Consider the following 15,715-nt stretch of genomic DNA (forward strand, 5'->3'; position numbering starts at 1 on the left):
TTACATAAAATTCCCTACTCCAAGGGAATAAACAAACTTTATAAAGTAAGAGCACAGGAAAAATATAAAAGAGTAATAGCTGCGTGTAGGCAGCATATATTCTTTTAGAAAGCTTCCTGTAAATACTGAAATATTCCCGATAATACAAGTTTTGAAGTTTCTTACCATTTACAGCTTTTTCAATCAACTCCTCGCAAGCATCAAAGTCACCCTTTAACACCAATTTGTCGTGCATATCTGTCAACATTGGATGCTCCAGTGCAATCTTGGTTTTCTTCTGCAGGGATTCAAAAGCCTCTGTATAGTTGTGTTGTCTGAAGTGTTTTAGGCAAAGGCGAATGGCTTCCTGTTCGCGGTACTACTGGAACACAAGAAAAGTAGGGGGAGGAAAGAGATCTGCTTAGCTGCCACTGTAGGAAACAGTTAACAATTAAACAAACTAACTAATTAAACTGAGCATTTACTATTTACCAAGCACTATATTTAATCTTGTTCATTAGTTACCTTTATTTTCACCTGTCAAGTAGTAAAACTGAAGCTTAATGCTACTGTAATAATTAGCCCAAGATCACAAGTATGTTATCAAAGGAGACCAAACCAGATATAATTCAAAAGCCTTTTACAGGAGGAGGAGGAGGAAGGAGAAGAGGAGGAGGAGGAGGAAGAGAAAGAGGAGGAAAGGAGGAGGAGGAGGAGGAAGAGGAGGAAGAGGAGGAAGAAGAAGCAGGAAGAAGAAGAAGAAGGAAGAAGAAAGAAGAAAGAAGAAGAAGAAAGAAGAAGAAAGGAGGAAGAAGAAGAAGAAAGAAGAAGAAGAAAGAAGAAAGAAGAAAGAAGAAAGAAGAAGAATGTAAAAAGCTGCCAAGCAGTGATGGCATATGCCTTTAGTACCAGCAATTAGGAGGCAGAGGCAGGCAGATCTCAGTGAGTTCAAGGACAGGCTGGTCTATAGAGCAAGTTCCAGGACAGCCAAGGCTACACAGAGAAACTCTATCTAGACAAAACAACAACAAAAAAACTTCTGTACCCCTTAAGGATGTAATTTTATAATTCCAAGGACATCAACTAATAACATCTCAATGCAGACACTAAGATAAAGAACAGCATAAATTTGAAACTCAGCACTCAATTTACAAAACACTTTCTTTAACAGGGAAAATGCTAGAAATAAATATAAGCTCCAAAAAATAATTTAAAAGCAAGTTAAAAATATGTGCTGAAATTACCTCAAATTTTCTAAACAGACTGCTTTACAATGAGAATTAAGAAAACCAATTACATAAAACATTGTACGGCAATTAAAAAGATTTACTGATAAACATTACTTGAATAAAAACTATACCACCCAAAGACTTGGAAAAACAGCCAGTTTAGAGTTACCTCGCTTCTCAACTAATACAAGGTTATCAAATACCTATTCCTTATACAATATAATTGCCAATATGTAAACCCATCAAATAATCAGAGTAATTCTGTCTGGATCCTGCTGATTTTACTTTTTTCGCCTTTGGACCTGGTTTATTATAACGTATGTAACAGCAGTTCTAGTAGGATGAGTGACATCTAGCTAGCATACTGACTTTAGGCATTTCAATCATGGCCAAACATGAAATTTTCTACCAGGCTACAAAAGTAACCCACTAAAAATGTATTCAAAATATTCTTATCACTTTATATTAAAAATAAAATTGAGGGCTAAGTAAATATAATAAGATAACAGCAAACTGTAGAGCCATGCTGCCCAAGCCCAGACTGGCCTAAGCAATTTACAACTGTGAACCTCTCTGCTCTATTCCCTCATCTATAAAATAATGTGGATTGATAATTACTTTTCACAGAATAGTAATAATTTAAATGAGTTAAGACTGCTGAGAAGCTGACAGACCAAAATGCTTTAAAATGTTAGCTGATTATTTATAATTTTTATTATCAACATTTTAAGTTGGTCACAATAAAAAAAATTGGCACATTTCTCCCTCACTAGGTATTAAAGTCTAATTTTAAAGCATGGTCCTACCTTGCTGTACCAGTTCAGACAGGGCTGCACTATATCAGGATCATCAATGCCACTAAGTTCAACATACCAGATGCTAAAATTAAAGCTGGGCCCCCAGGACAAAAGTGGAACTTTAAGGAGAAAAAGCAAAAAGAAGAGAAAAAATTAATGATTCAAATAAAGTTTTAACAAAGCAAAGCCACTAATGTTTAAGTCTATATGGATTTATTCATCAAAATTACTACACATGTGGTACCCACCTAGATTTTTAGCTCTCAGGAAACTATGGTAGAAAGAACAAGAGTTTCTGGACTACACAGTGAAACTCTTGTCTCATAAACAGATTACTATTTTTAGCAAGTGTATCTTAAAAACAAGTATTTAATTTTTAAAGAATGGCTTGCGATATTAAAAAACAAATCTGACTGATGCTATCATATTTTCTTAGTTAATATAAACTGTAATATAAGTTCAAAGTTATGATATATCTACTCCTAAATAAATAAAACTAGAACTAGATAATATAACAGAGGTGATATATACTGGCCCTACATACAGCAGATAATATTTTTAACCTATATCCAAGTATAGAAAGTAAATTTCAACTATGTATCAATATATCAATATAGAAGCCTGAAAACAAAGCCAAAGGGAAAAGTCTTGAAAGGCAATCTCAGCATCTCAGCTCCGAAAACACATCCAAAGAGTAGGAAAGATGTAACAACAACAAAAATATCATGGGTTTTCTTTGTAAGAAACCAGACTTCATTCAAGGATGATTCAATGACAAGATGACTGAATAAAAAGAAATACAGTGATGTAATTTACTACCTTAACAAAAGCTAAAAGGAAAAAAAATGTGCTCAATTACTTTAAAAATCCATCTTAAGCATTAAACATAACCTACGGAAATATTAAATTACTCAAGTCAGAACAAGACAAAGAAGCCAATTCCTCTACTAATTCAATACTACACTAGATGTCTTTTTTTTTCACTTATTTTTATTTTCCAATTACTTTATATCCTGCTCACTGTCCCCCTCCCGGTCAGCCCCTCCCATAATACTCCCCCCCCACCCTCTTAGCAGGTGGGCCCCCCCCCCCCCGAGGTATTCCCCAACTCTGGCACTTCAAGTCTCTGCCAGTCTAGACAGTACCTCTCCCACTGAGGCCAGACAAGTCAGCCCAGCTAGAAGAACACATCCCACAGACAGGCAACAGCTTTTGGGCTAGCCCCTGCTCTAGTTGTTCAGGAGTCACATAAAGACCAAGCTGCACATCTGCTATATATGTACAAGGTACACTAGATGTCTTAACAAGTACAATGGAGGTAGGGGGCTAAAGAGATGGCTCAGCAGTTAAAAGTACTTGTTGCTCTTCCAGGGGACCCAGGACTCACACAACAGCTCACAACCATACATAATTCCAATTCCATGGGATCTGATGCCCTCTTCTGACCTCCTCTTGTATTAGGCACATAGTGCATGATACACACACATAAATGCAGGTAAAGTAGATAAAGTAATTGAAAACTAATTTTAAAAAAAAAAATTACAATAAGAAAAAACTGATCACTTGGAGATGACATAGCTGTCTAACTGAAATTTTAAAAGACTTGACTGGCTATCCAATATTTCTTTTCAACTACTAGGTACACAGAAGAAATTAGACTATAACACAAGTGCTTAAAGGGCTTTAATAAAAATCAATGTTTTTCTGGGACCTGAATAAATACAATAATTCGTACCATAGTTTTGAATCTCAACTATTCCTTTTAAGCCTATTCTTGAATATACAAATGTGTGGGACTCTGGCATTAATTATTGTATTAGACTTCTTTGATTCTAATTTTAATAAAATACGTCTAAAGGTGAGGCAGAAATGGAAATCCAAAGACTCAATCCTCAGTCCTCAACATCCCTGCCCTCCCTCATAATACTAAATCTAAAGGAACACAGAAGAACATGAGAAGGATGTATTACAAGCACCATCATAAGCTAAAACCCTTGATGACAAATACATGCCTTAAGACAGTGTTTCTGAACTGTGGTTTGCAAATCTGAACCACAAGAGTGACTAAGTCAGCTTAACCAACATTTCATGTAAAAGGTGAAACAAGAACAAAGCAAATAATCACATTACAGTGCCTTGAAAACCTCATCAGGGTTTGGTTTCAGCTGATAGCTCTAGAAGAGATGACAAGCCTCCATGAATAATTAAGGCAATTATGTAACTACTCCCCACAAAACCCTGTAAAAACCCTTCCAAGTGAGAAAAAAATTGGAAAATATCCTCATGAAGTTAAATGTCACTTAAAAATGGATTCATAAAGCAATTGTCAGCAAACAGTTCTATAAAGGGCCAACAGGAATCTCTTCAGCTTGCTGGGCCATGTGATCTCTATTCAACTATTCATCTCTGCATCTGGAGCACAAAAGCAGTCAAAACCAGTGTATAAACTAACTACAAACTAATTTAAAAACTAAAATGTAAGGACCCATAAAACCTCATCCATACATTAGTCTATGAACCAAAGGCATTAAGAAATGGTTTTAATTAAAAAACACTAAAACCTTACCAATTTTAATGAATCGACAAGGGAACATCTGTTCATCGATTTTATGTTTCAAGGTAAATGTCTCTTTGTTATAATCGTTCTTCAAGCCACTGTTGGGTGGTGGGGGAAAGGAGAAAAAAATTGATGTTATAAAACATGACTTCATAATTTAGTAAACACACTAATCCTATATTCGGATGTTAAGCTTATGCCAATGCTCACACTGTAGACTCAAGACAATATCAACAAGTGGGTGAAAACAGAACTGGTCAGAATGTGCACATCACAATCAACTGCAATACTGTAGTTCTTAAAACTATGCAAAAGCAATGAAGAATGTTCCATATGAACCAGAGAATGTGGCTAGCTATATGCAAATATGTGGCTATCTTTAATGTATAAGTTAATCTTACAATTTTTCAAGTAGTAGGAAAAGAATTAAAAACAAGTTAGTCATATCTAACAACTCCAACAGATCAAATATTAGAATTTGTAAAGGAATTAAATTTCTTACTTATCTTTTTATCATCCACAAATTTTCAAAGGCAATCTTGTTCTGCTGATTTACTAGCATCTCCTTTAACCTAAATAAAAGCTAGCCCTTATCACCTCTTGTTTAACCAAGACTGATGCATGTGTTTACAGGAAAATCCCTTACCATAAGACCACCGTACACCCTAAAATACTTCTATGACTTAAATCAGAGCATAAAAATAGTATTAATGCAAGTGAAGTCTTTTCTAAATGGGATAACTATGTTACAAATATATTCCAAATCGCCATGGCTTTGTTTCTACTGACTGTATGGCTTTTCCTCCTGTTTGGGATTTAACTGATCTAGAACTCCAGGTTACAAGGCTCTTTCCAGATGGCAAGGCATGCTGTCATGTTTTGGTTTTGGTTACCGAGCCTTCTCCCCCCCACCCCTTTTTTTTTTTTTTTTTTTTTTTTTTTTTTTCCTCTAACAGTAAAATCTTAGAGCACTATTTCTGGACTAGGCAATTCATGTTTGAGTTAGGTTTGTATTTTCCAATAGCCATGGCTTTTGTCCTTCTACCCACAAATGGGTAATTTGTTTTGGAAGTGGTAGGAATTGAACCCAGGCCTTTGGCAGTATCAGAGATTTTCATTAAAGTAGAAAGTATTTCTAAAGTTACTGACAGATCAAAATTATGAGTGGGGGGAAAAAAAGAAACAAGTATTTGATTCTTTCTCCATTATTTAACAATTTTTAACTAGTATCTATCTGGTAGTTAAAAAAAAAAAAGTACCAACTTAAGCCACAGCATTAACAAAGGTACTAGGAATAAAACCAGAAAAAGGTTCTTTACTTCCTAGGAAAGGGCACAAAGATTCAGCTATATAGAAAGTAGACTAGGTCTGCAGTATGTTTCAAAGACAGTCCTTTCTACCCCACAACGAAACCCACCTGGACAACAGCTCTGTCATATTTTCTTCATTCATTCCACCAAAAACTTTGAATTTCTTCAAATTGCACACATGAGTTTTCTCATATTTTCCAAATGTAATATTCTGAACTATAGCAGGCCTTTCAAGCTTCAGAATCAGGTACTGAGGGAAAAAGACAGAAAGAAGAAACAAAACTATACCTTCTGCTGAAAACATGTAACAACTTTAAATATTAGAACTCTTGACAGTTAACAGAATAATAAGAAAGCTCCATCTTAGGTTGGCAAGCTTAAAGATTTTTTATTTTGTTTTAAAGCTAAGAGAATAATATACAGCACCTTAATAATGGCTGTTACTATTCTTCACTCAGAGGCTGCCAACTGTACTCTCCTGAATGCTGAAAACAGACTAAAAGAAGCCTAGTAATGAAAATTCTTATCAGTAAATGATACTGAACTGAAGACACACAGAGTAGGACTAACCGAATACAGCATAAAGCAAGATTAAAATTCAAAAATAGCAACCAACCTATTCTCACAGAATAAAGTTGGTGGATCAAAATCTCACTACATAATTACACACACACACACACACACACACACACAGAGAGAGAGAGAGAGAGAGAGAGAGAGAGAGAGAGAGAGAACTTAAAATTAATCAAAGCTGATCAAAATTCATTTTTAGACTAAAATATTTAAATATAATTTAGATTAAAACTTGGAAGCTCTACACAAAAAGCACACGAGTAAATTTTATGGTATTTTTTTATGTTTCCAAATAAATTTTAAGATTGCTTTTTCTATTTTTGTTAAGGATGGTACTGTCTTTTTTAATTGGGATTCCATTCAATCCTATAGACTACTTTTGTTAAGATACTCATGTTCACCACTCTTCCAATCCATGAACACAGGAGGTCTTTTTATCTTCTATTATCTTTTTCAATTTCTCTCTTGAATGTTTTAATGTTTTCCATGTCTCTCACATCCCTGGTTAGATTTAGCTCAAGGATATGGGTGTGAATTATGATAGGACTGTTCCTCTAACTTCCTTCTCAACATGCTGCTGATATAAAAGACTGCTACTGATTTTGTAGCCTGCCACTTTGCTCAGTGTCTGTCAGCTCTAAGAGTTTCTGGTACAGTCTGTAGAATCTTATACATAGACTCTTATTGTATGCAAATCTGCCCTACTTTTATGTCTTTTGTTTTTCTAGTATGGACCCTCTAGCTAAGAATCCCAGAACTGTACTGAATAACCAATGAAAACGAACACCCTTCTTTGATTTTAGTGGAAATACTTTGACCTCTGTCTCATTTAGTATAATGTTGGCTATAGGTTTGTTATGCACAGCTTTTATAATGTTGAGATATGTTCCTCCTACTCTCAATTCCTTGGGTGTTTTGCCTGCATGAACTAAAAGTATTGTTGGTGCCAGTGAAGGCCAGAAGAGGGTGATGAACCCCGGAGAACTGGAGTTATGGAAGATTTTGAATTGCCATATGGGTATTGGGAATTGAACCCATAGCCTCCAGAAGCGCAGTTAACACTCTGAACCACTGAGCCATAGCTTCAGCTGCCATTTCAGGATTCTTATCATGAAAACAAGTTGTATGATATCAAAAATTGAGATGATCATGATGGTCATTGAGTCTATTCATATGACATATTAGATTCCTTGATTCTGAATGTTGAGTCCTTCTAGCATCTCTGGACTAACGCTAACCCAATAAAAGTGATGATCCTCTTTACATGCTCCTATTTTCAGTTTGTGAGTACTTTGCTGAGAAATTCTGCAGTTATACACATCAGGGAGATTGATCTAATTATATGTTTACAGAATTTTGATATGAGTAATACTACCTTTATAATTAAGTGCTTGATAATGTTTCTTCATTTACTATTTTATGAAAGAATTTCAGAAGAGTTACTTCTAGTTCTTTGGAGATGTGATAAAACTCACCAGTGAACCCAACTGGAACTATATTTTTCTAGTTAGATTTATTATTATTATTATTAATTCAATCTCTCTGCTTGTTACAGAAGTGTTTAAATTATTTCACCACAGTCTAATTTTGGTAGGTTATATGAACCTAGAAATACATCATTCCTTTTAGATTTCCCACTGTAATAAAATACAAGTATATTCATATATGTTGGATTTTGAGAGAGCTACTATTAAGTAGCTCTAGTTGGCCTAGCACTCACTATGTAAATCAGGCTGGCCTTGGAAACTCAGAGACCTGCCAGGCTCTGCCTCCATCAGATGTGCTTGGTTAAAGGCATGTGTCATCATACTCAGGGAGCATATATTTTCCATCTCTAATTTTATTAATTTGAGATATCTCTTTTGGTCATTTTGTCTACAGTTATAGATCTTGTTTATCCTTTCAAAGAACCAGCTCTCTGTTACAGTGATTTTTTGTACTACTTTTGCTTTTTGTTTCTTATTAATATCTGCCCATAACTTCTTATTTATGTATTTATTTGTGTGTATGAGGAAGTAGTATACAGAGGTTAAAAGATGGTGTTGGGTGGCCTCCTCCATTATTTTCACATTATTCCTTTGAGGTCAGGTCACTCCCCATAGTGGGCATGACCTAATGCTGCTTGCATTCTGATATTATTTTGGGTCTCCAAAATTGTTTGCACAAGAGAGTCCAAGTGTCTGCACAGAAAGACACTGAGGGACCCTGCCCCTAGTTGGTTCAAACTGTTAAATAAAGATGCTGGCAGCCAATGGCTGGGCTGGGCTGGGCAGGGCAGACAGAGGCTGGGTTTGATGATTCCCTGGTTTGGAACAGGGAGAAGGAGGAAGAAGAGGAAGATCTGCCATGCCAGGAGAGGTGGAGGGGAGGAGATGTCATACCTAAGATGAGTGGAGGATAGGGAAGCATAGCAGCCACGTGAAGGAGCTGGGAGAGTGTGGCCCAGAGGCTGCCCAACTGGGTCCAGCGAATTTGGTAATTGATAACTCAGAATTATCGGTGGGAGGTGGATTAACAGCATGGAGGTCAGGAAGTGGCCCAGCTATAGCACTGTTTAAGCCATATCAAAATATAAAGGCTATGCATGTGTCTTTCATTCGGGAGTGTAAACTGGGAGCTAGTAGCGAATCACTGGAAGATGGGATTGATTTAAATAACTAATACAACTCCCTAAACCTTACTTTTGTTCTTTTCTTTTTGTTTGTTTTCTGTTTGTTTGTTTTTCCAGCCAGGCTGGCAGCCAACAAACCCTAAGAGTCTTCTTGTCCCTGCTCCCTAGGAACTGCAGCCAACGTGCCCATGGGACCATAAGCGGGTGCAGAGATCTGAACTCAGGTCTTCATGCTTACACAAGTACTCTTGCCTGCTGAACCATGTCTCCTGATCCTTAATTATTTCTTTTTATCTACTGACAGAGTTTTATTCTTATTTCTTTTGTGTTGTTGTAGTTTTTGGTTTGGGGGATTTGTTGTTGTTGTTGTTGTTTTTTGAGACAAGATTTCTCTGTGTAGCCCTCACTGTCCTCGAACTCAACTCTATAGACCAGGCTGACCTTGAACCCAGAGATCCTCCAGCCTTTGCCTCTTGAGTGTAAAAATTAAAGGTATGAGCCACCATTGCTCAGGTTGTTCCTATTTCTTTTTTATAGTCCTAAGATGTAGCCTTGTATGACGAGGTCTTCGGATTTCTAACGTAGGCACTAAGCAGTCCAATCTTCTCTCTTAGTATTACTTTCATTCTACCCAATAGGCTTTGGTATGTTGTGTTTCATTTTCATTTGATTTTAAAATGTTTTTATTTCTTTTTGATAGTGTGCTATTAAACCTCTGTGAGTTTATATATTTTCTATAGTCATTCTTACTGTTGGTTTGTAGTTTTTTCTTTCCTTGTGATCAAACAGAATACCCGAAGTTATTTCTATTTTCTTATAATTGTTAATATTTCTTTTATGTCCTAAAATAAAATTTTAAACAAAATTCCATGGGCTGCTGAGAAGAAAGTATATTCTGCAGTTTTAGGAGAGAATGTTATGTAGATACTTGTTAAGCTCATTTGGTCCATAATGTCAGAATCCAGATGATTTGATTTACTTTTTGACACAACCTCAAAATGGATAGAGTCGAATCACCCACTACAATTGTATTGAGGTCAAGCTGTATCCTCACACCTAGCAAAGTGTGCTTTGTGAAACTGAGGGTACCTATATTCAGTGCATATATGTTTAAATGTTTAAAACTGTAATGTCTTCTCAATGGAGGTCTCTCTCTTTCTCTCTCTCTCTCTCTCTCTCTCTCTCTCTCTCTCTCTCTCTCTCATTTTTTTGTTTTTTGAGTTTGCAGGGTTTCTTGTTTTTTATTGGTTGAGAATTTTGTACTATGTACTTTGACTGTCATACAACCCTATTTCTCCCAGATCCACCCTTACCCACTCAGCTCTGTATCCTCTTTTTAGAAACCCATGAAGCTCAGTTCATGCTTCCCATATATTCTAGCATGTGTTGCCTTTTCTAGAGAATGGTCCACCAGCCAGGGGCCACCTCCTTAAAGAAAAATGACTGTTCCTTTCACAGCAATTATCAACTGTCTTAGCTAGGAGTAGGACTTCATGCCCACCTCTCATCTCCATGTTGTTAGACAGTCTGACCTGCACCTACACAGGACTTTTGTATGCTGCTAACGACTACTGTGAATTCATGTGTGCAACTTCCCTACTGTGTCCAGAAAATCCACTTTCCTTTTAGTCATCTACTGGCTTTGGCTCTTATAATCTGTCTGTCCTCTCTTCCCAAATCATCTCTGAGCCTTGAGAGAAGGAGGTATTAAACAGATGTCCCATTAAGGGGAGCATTCCTCTGTCTCTTACTCTTTGCATCCTGATCATTGTAGGTCCTTGGGTTTATCACCATTTAGTACAAAAAGTATTGATTAGTTGACAGATGTAAATAATCCACGGGTATAAGAACTCACTGGGAGTCAATGTAATACTATATCCATTTAGCAAAGTAATAGTAATAGATTCTTTCCTAGGACCTACACCCTATCCAGCCACAGGTTCTTGGCCCTGATAACAGTGCCATACCTGGGTTCCAACTTATGAAGCATGCCTTAAATCCAATCAGGAATCTTTCTTTCCAAGGGTTACCTCATCACATGTGTGCCACTACTGTACAAGCAGGCAAGTCTTGCCAGGTTGTAGTAGTGTATGAAGCATCCTTTGTTTCTTCAGACTCGGTTGCCTATTTCTCAGTGGTGGTCATTATGCTGGAATTGTAAGGGGAGAGTAATTGGTTTTTCATGTTACCTATTGTTTTTGCATTGGGACTTATGCATCAGAAATTCAATAGTGGGTTGTCACTGCTGTTTTAAGGTCACCTTTCTTTTCTTCAATGGCACTATCTGTAGTTTCTTGGAAGGACTGGGTAGCAGCATGGTTGAGGTGTCATTTTCCACTGTTAAAATATTGGTCAGGGTATCAAATTCTATCCTCAGTCCTCTTCTGAGAGGAAACTACTAACTAACACAATGCCCAGGGGTAGATTTTCCTGACTGTAGAGCCCATCTGGCATTGCTCACATTCCTTTCTTACTTCCCAGAAGGCTGTCTTGCAGCTGGCAGTTCCTCCCTGATGGGAAGTCTTCTTCCTACCCTCTGTATCTGAGGACTACTCTGGATCAGTATTTGGGTCTGAATCTTGTTTTGACTCTGATTCTGGATCCAGATCAGGTTCTAGTTCTGGTTTTAGCATGATATTCCAAAGCCTCTGCAAGTGGGTATCTAAGTACTGAAATGAGTTTCTGGCATTCCTGTACTGCATGAATATTTGGGTTGGTGTTCAGTGTTTCCTTGCCTTAGCTGGTCTTGGTTCAGCTACGAGTATGTGAAGGTTAATCATGGGGATAAGTGGTGTCAATTTCTGGGTGAAGGAGCTGAAGTGAAGCATGCCTTAAATCCAATCACGAATCTTTCTTTCTAAGGGTTACCTCATCACATGTGTAAGGGATCACAGTCTCTGACTTCTCAGGTGGGTTTTCAAGATTAATCTTAAAGTAACTACTTTGAATTAAGTAAGCCGTGCGTGTGTGCGTGTGCGTGTGCGTGTGCGTGTGTGTGTGTGTGTGTAATTAGTTGTCACTGCTGCTTTAAGGTCCTAGCTTTCATAAACCTTAAGCACATGTACAGCTTTAAATCAAGTCCTTTCCACAGTCTTCAAACCAGGAGTCAAAAACAAGTTTTATAACCAACTAATAGTGTAAAACTTCTCACTATTTATGTAAACACCAAAACTGTGCCTATTCTGCCCAATAAGTAAAACCAAGTTGTTCATGTCCCTTGAGACTGGCCACAAAGAATCTCAGATTTGGGTCATAATTATAACTAAGACACATTGATTACATGTTATCTATTTCAAAATTAAAGTAAGTTTACTTAATTACAAAACTTTAGGTTTCTTTTATCCAAGGATTCAATAGATGGACTCCTAACTGATTCAGGGGCCTGCTTGATTCATCAGGAACAGAGAAAATATTTTGCAGCTATACTTCCAATATTTAATTTGGTGCCTTTTGAGTACTTACTAAATAATTTTATTAATGAATGAGAAAGAAAAACACTAAATGATACTACCTTCAAAATATAGTTGAAATGGGAAATTCACAGTAAAAACATTATAATTTCAATAATAATGTCAAAGTAAATAAAAATACAATCTTCGCTCTGACAATACAGTGGTACCATGTTTGGGTAACATATAGCATTTTGAGATAGAGTATATAACTATCAAGTGACCCAAATAGCTACAGCCACAGACAAATAAAGGAAAAGAAAAAGAAGTACAGAAACTAGGCATTCATGAAATCTATTTTTTTGTTTACCCATCTACTTTACGGCACAATATACACTTTATTATACCCTAAGCAGGTACAATGAAAGAATGGTCTCCTTTAGTAACAGTACTACTTACCAGGAAAAAGGAGTATATAGCTCCTGGCCATAACACCTTCTATGTTATATATAATAATGTACACACCATCTTAACATAGCACACCTAGCCAGTGTGATGGCTCAGCAGGTGAAGGTGCTTGCAAAACTCGTATGATGGAAGGACAGACTCCCATAATTCATCCTTGCATCTCCACACGCACATACTCACCCATGCTCAACACACATACATATATATATGTAAATAGACATATTTTTTTAAAGATTACAATAATAATGTAACAAACTATGTTGACTTTTCTCACTAGGCCCCTCAGTCAAAGTTCAACTTACTAACATTTACAGAATGATTTGAGCATAATAGAATGGGAACATAACCTGACTTGAATCAGCACAGCACTCTAGTCCTTGTCTAAAATTTTCTTCATAAGTAGGGTTTTTTTTTTTTTTAGAACAAAACAAAAACAATTTAATTTTGCATCTTTATTGATACATTAAAAATATAAATTAGAATTTAAAATTTCAATAGGAAGTAAAAGTGTCTCATCAAATCCTACATTGTTTTTAGCCATAAAGTAAAAATTTAACAGCCCAAAAAGAAAATGTTGCTCATAATCCTGAAGACCAAATCAATTCTCAATGGATTCTAGAAAGCGGAGAGCAATTGTGTAAGTGCCCATCTATGACAACGTCTAACAGTCTCAGGTGCTACATGCAACCTTACCTGAGGAGGATAGTTGCTCTCTGAAGACCATCTGGAAGATTGATCATTTGGTTTATCCACTAAAATGTTCCTAGAATTAAAGAAAGAAAGATAACTGAAGTGATTAGTTAAAATAGTAAATCAGTAGTCAAAAAATAATAATAATCCACCATTCTAAAACTACTGGAACTACCACAAAGTTACAGAATATTTGTGGTTTGAAAAAGAATAGTATATAAACCATAAAAAGAAGCACAGAAAACTTCTAATTAATATAAGTTTTAAAAAACATTAAAAAGAATGCTGGGCCAAGAAGGAGTCAACCTAGAGGTACGAGAGAAGCTGGTAAAGAACAGAAACAAAATAAAGGCTGTAACATGTGGTTATGACAGGAAGTATGAAATACTACTCAGAGTCCATACTGCCACAAACAATCCCAACACAAACACTGAAGGAGGGGGGAACAACCCACAAATCCAAACTGTGACACTTTAAATAAAAGTTATGACTAGTATTCTTCCAAACACTATCAACTGAAAAACAAACAGGACTGGAGAGATGGCTCTGTGCTTAAAAGTCCTTGTTTTTGCAGAGAACCAGTGTTCAATTCCCAGCACACCACATGGAGGCTCACAACCTCAGGAAGACAGAAAATTGTACAGAGGTTATAGGTTAACTCCTGGAATGACATATTATAGAAAAGAAACTGGATTGATAGTTATCAATGAATTCACAATTAGAAAGCACGCTAGAATTGAACAGAGTATCAAGCAAACACCATACATAAGAGGCTGCACAAGACCTGGGAGAAAAGTACATGGAAGAGGAGAAGGGAAGAGGGAGAGTGGAGAGGGAAAGTCCCCTAAAAGATCTTTTTTTAGAAAAAGTTTGAATAAACAATATATTAGAACCAGACTCAGGTAATACAGATTCTAGAATTACCAGATAAAAAGTGATTTTAAATAAATATGATTATCACTTTAAGAGTTCTATAGAAGTAAGTAGATAATACATAAGATAGGTAGGTAACATTAAAGAAAGAATCTGAGCTTGAAAATATTCTAACAGAAAATTCCCAAACTGAAAAGAGAGGGGGAAAAGAGAGTGGGGGTATCCAAGGGCTGCAAGAAATCAAAGAGTTATGACATATGCATAGCTGCAATAAAAAAAAAAAAAACAGGAACAGAAGAAATATTTAAGGCAATATAGTGACTGAGAAATTTTGGAAGCCAGTAACAGATATCAAACCATCTATCCAGAAAGATAAGACAAAACCAAGAAACAAATACAACAACAACAATAGAAAGAAAAAAGGGAAGAAAATCTACGTCTAGACTATACTGGTTAAGTTTCTCTATTGTTGTGATTAAAACTATACCAAAACCAAGCAGGGGAGGGGTTGGGGTGGACAGCTTACGTTTAAGAAAAGTCAGACTAAGAACTCAAGAAGAGGCAGAGGCAAGAACCAGGGTGGAAGTCTTCATACTGGCCTGTTCTCCATTGCTTGCCCAGCTTATTTGCTTTTTTATACAACCCAGGACCACTTGCCTGTGGTGGCAATCAATCATTTAATCAAGAAAATGCTCCATAGACATGTCCACAGGCCAATCTGATAGGGGCAATTCCTTAATTAGGGTTCCCTCTTCTTAGGGGAATTAGGTTTGTATCAAGCAGGTAAAACTAACACATAGGCATAGCATATTCAAGCAGTAGAAAACAAAACCCGCAGAGAAAGTCATGAAAAAAAGTCAGGAAGAGTGGGAAAAGTCCACTACAGAGAAACAAAGATAAGAATTATATTAAACTTCTCATCAAAAACTCTACAGCCAAATAAAGGAACTATTTCAAGTATTGAAAGGGGAGGGGAAAGAAATCCAATCTTGATATGTGATTTCAAAGTAGAGAGGGAATACTCAGGGTTAAAGGTTTAAGTGGGGTAGGTCATAGTGAGTGGATGGAGGAAGAGACAGGGGTCATCAAAACTAAGGATGGAGTAAAGATCTTCCACTACTTTGTGAGCTATTAAAAAGAAAGTAAAGGTATTTGAACACAGTTCTCTATGTGGGTAAGCAATAATTTCCTCAGAAGACATGGGTTATTAAATGTAAATCTTAGTACCAGGACTGGGAT

At 36.5% G+C, this 15,715-nt stretch overlaps 1 protein-coding gene across 2 annotated transcripts in view; it reads right to left on the reverse strand.

Moving 5' to 3' along the window:
• Mkln1 (muskelin 1) overlaps nt 1–15,715 on the reverse strand; it is a 110,003-nt gene that overhangs the window by 76,230 nt on the left and 18,058 nt on the right. For both annotated transcript variants that reach the window (XM_034518873.2, XM_076913574.1), the window contains exons 2-6: nt 13,607–13,676; nt 5,980–6,122; nt 4,572–4,660; nt 2,015–2,124; nt 166–358 (exon numbers count right to left, since the gene is read on the reverse strand). In XM_034518873.2, the coding sequence (XP_034374764.1) occupies nt 166–358; nt 2,015–2,124; nt 4,572–4,660; nt 5,980–6,122; nt 13,607–13,676 (605 nt within the window). The remainder of the gene's footprint in view (nt 1–165; nt 359–2,014; nt 2,125–4,571; nt 4,661–5,979; nt 6,123–13,606; nt 13,677–15,715) is intronic.

The sequence above is a fragment of the Arvicanthis niloticus genome, chromosome 15 (genome assembly GCF_011762505.2).
Source record: "Arvicanthis niloticus isolate mArvNil1 chromosome 15, mArvNil1.pat.X, whole genome shotgun sequence".
Classification (NCBI taxonomy): domain Eukaryota; kingdom Metazoa; phylum Chordata; class Mammalia; order Rodentia; family Muridae; genus Arvicanthis; species Arvicanthis niloticus.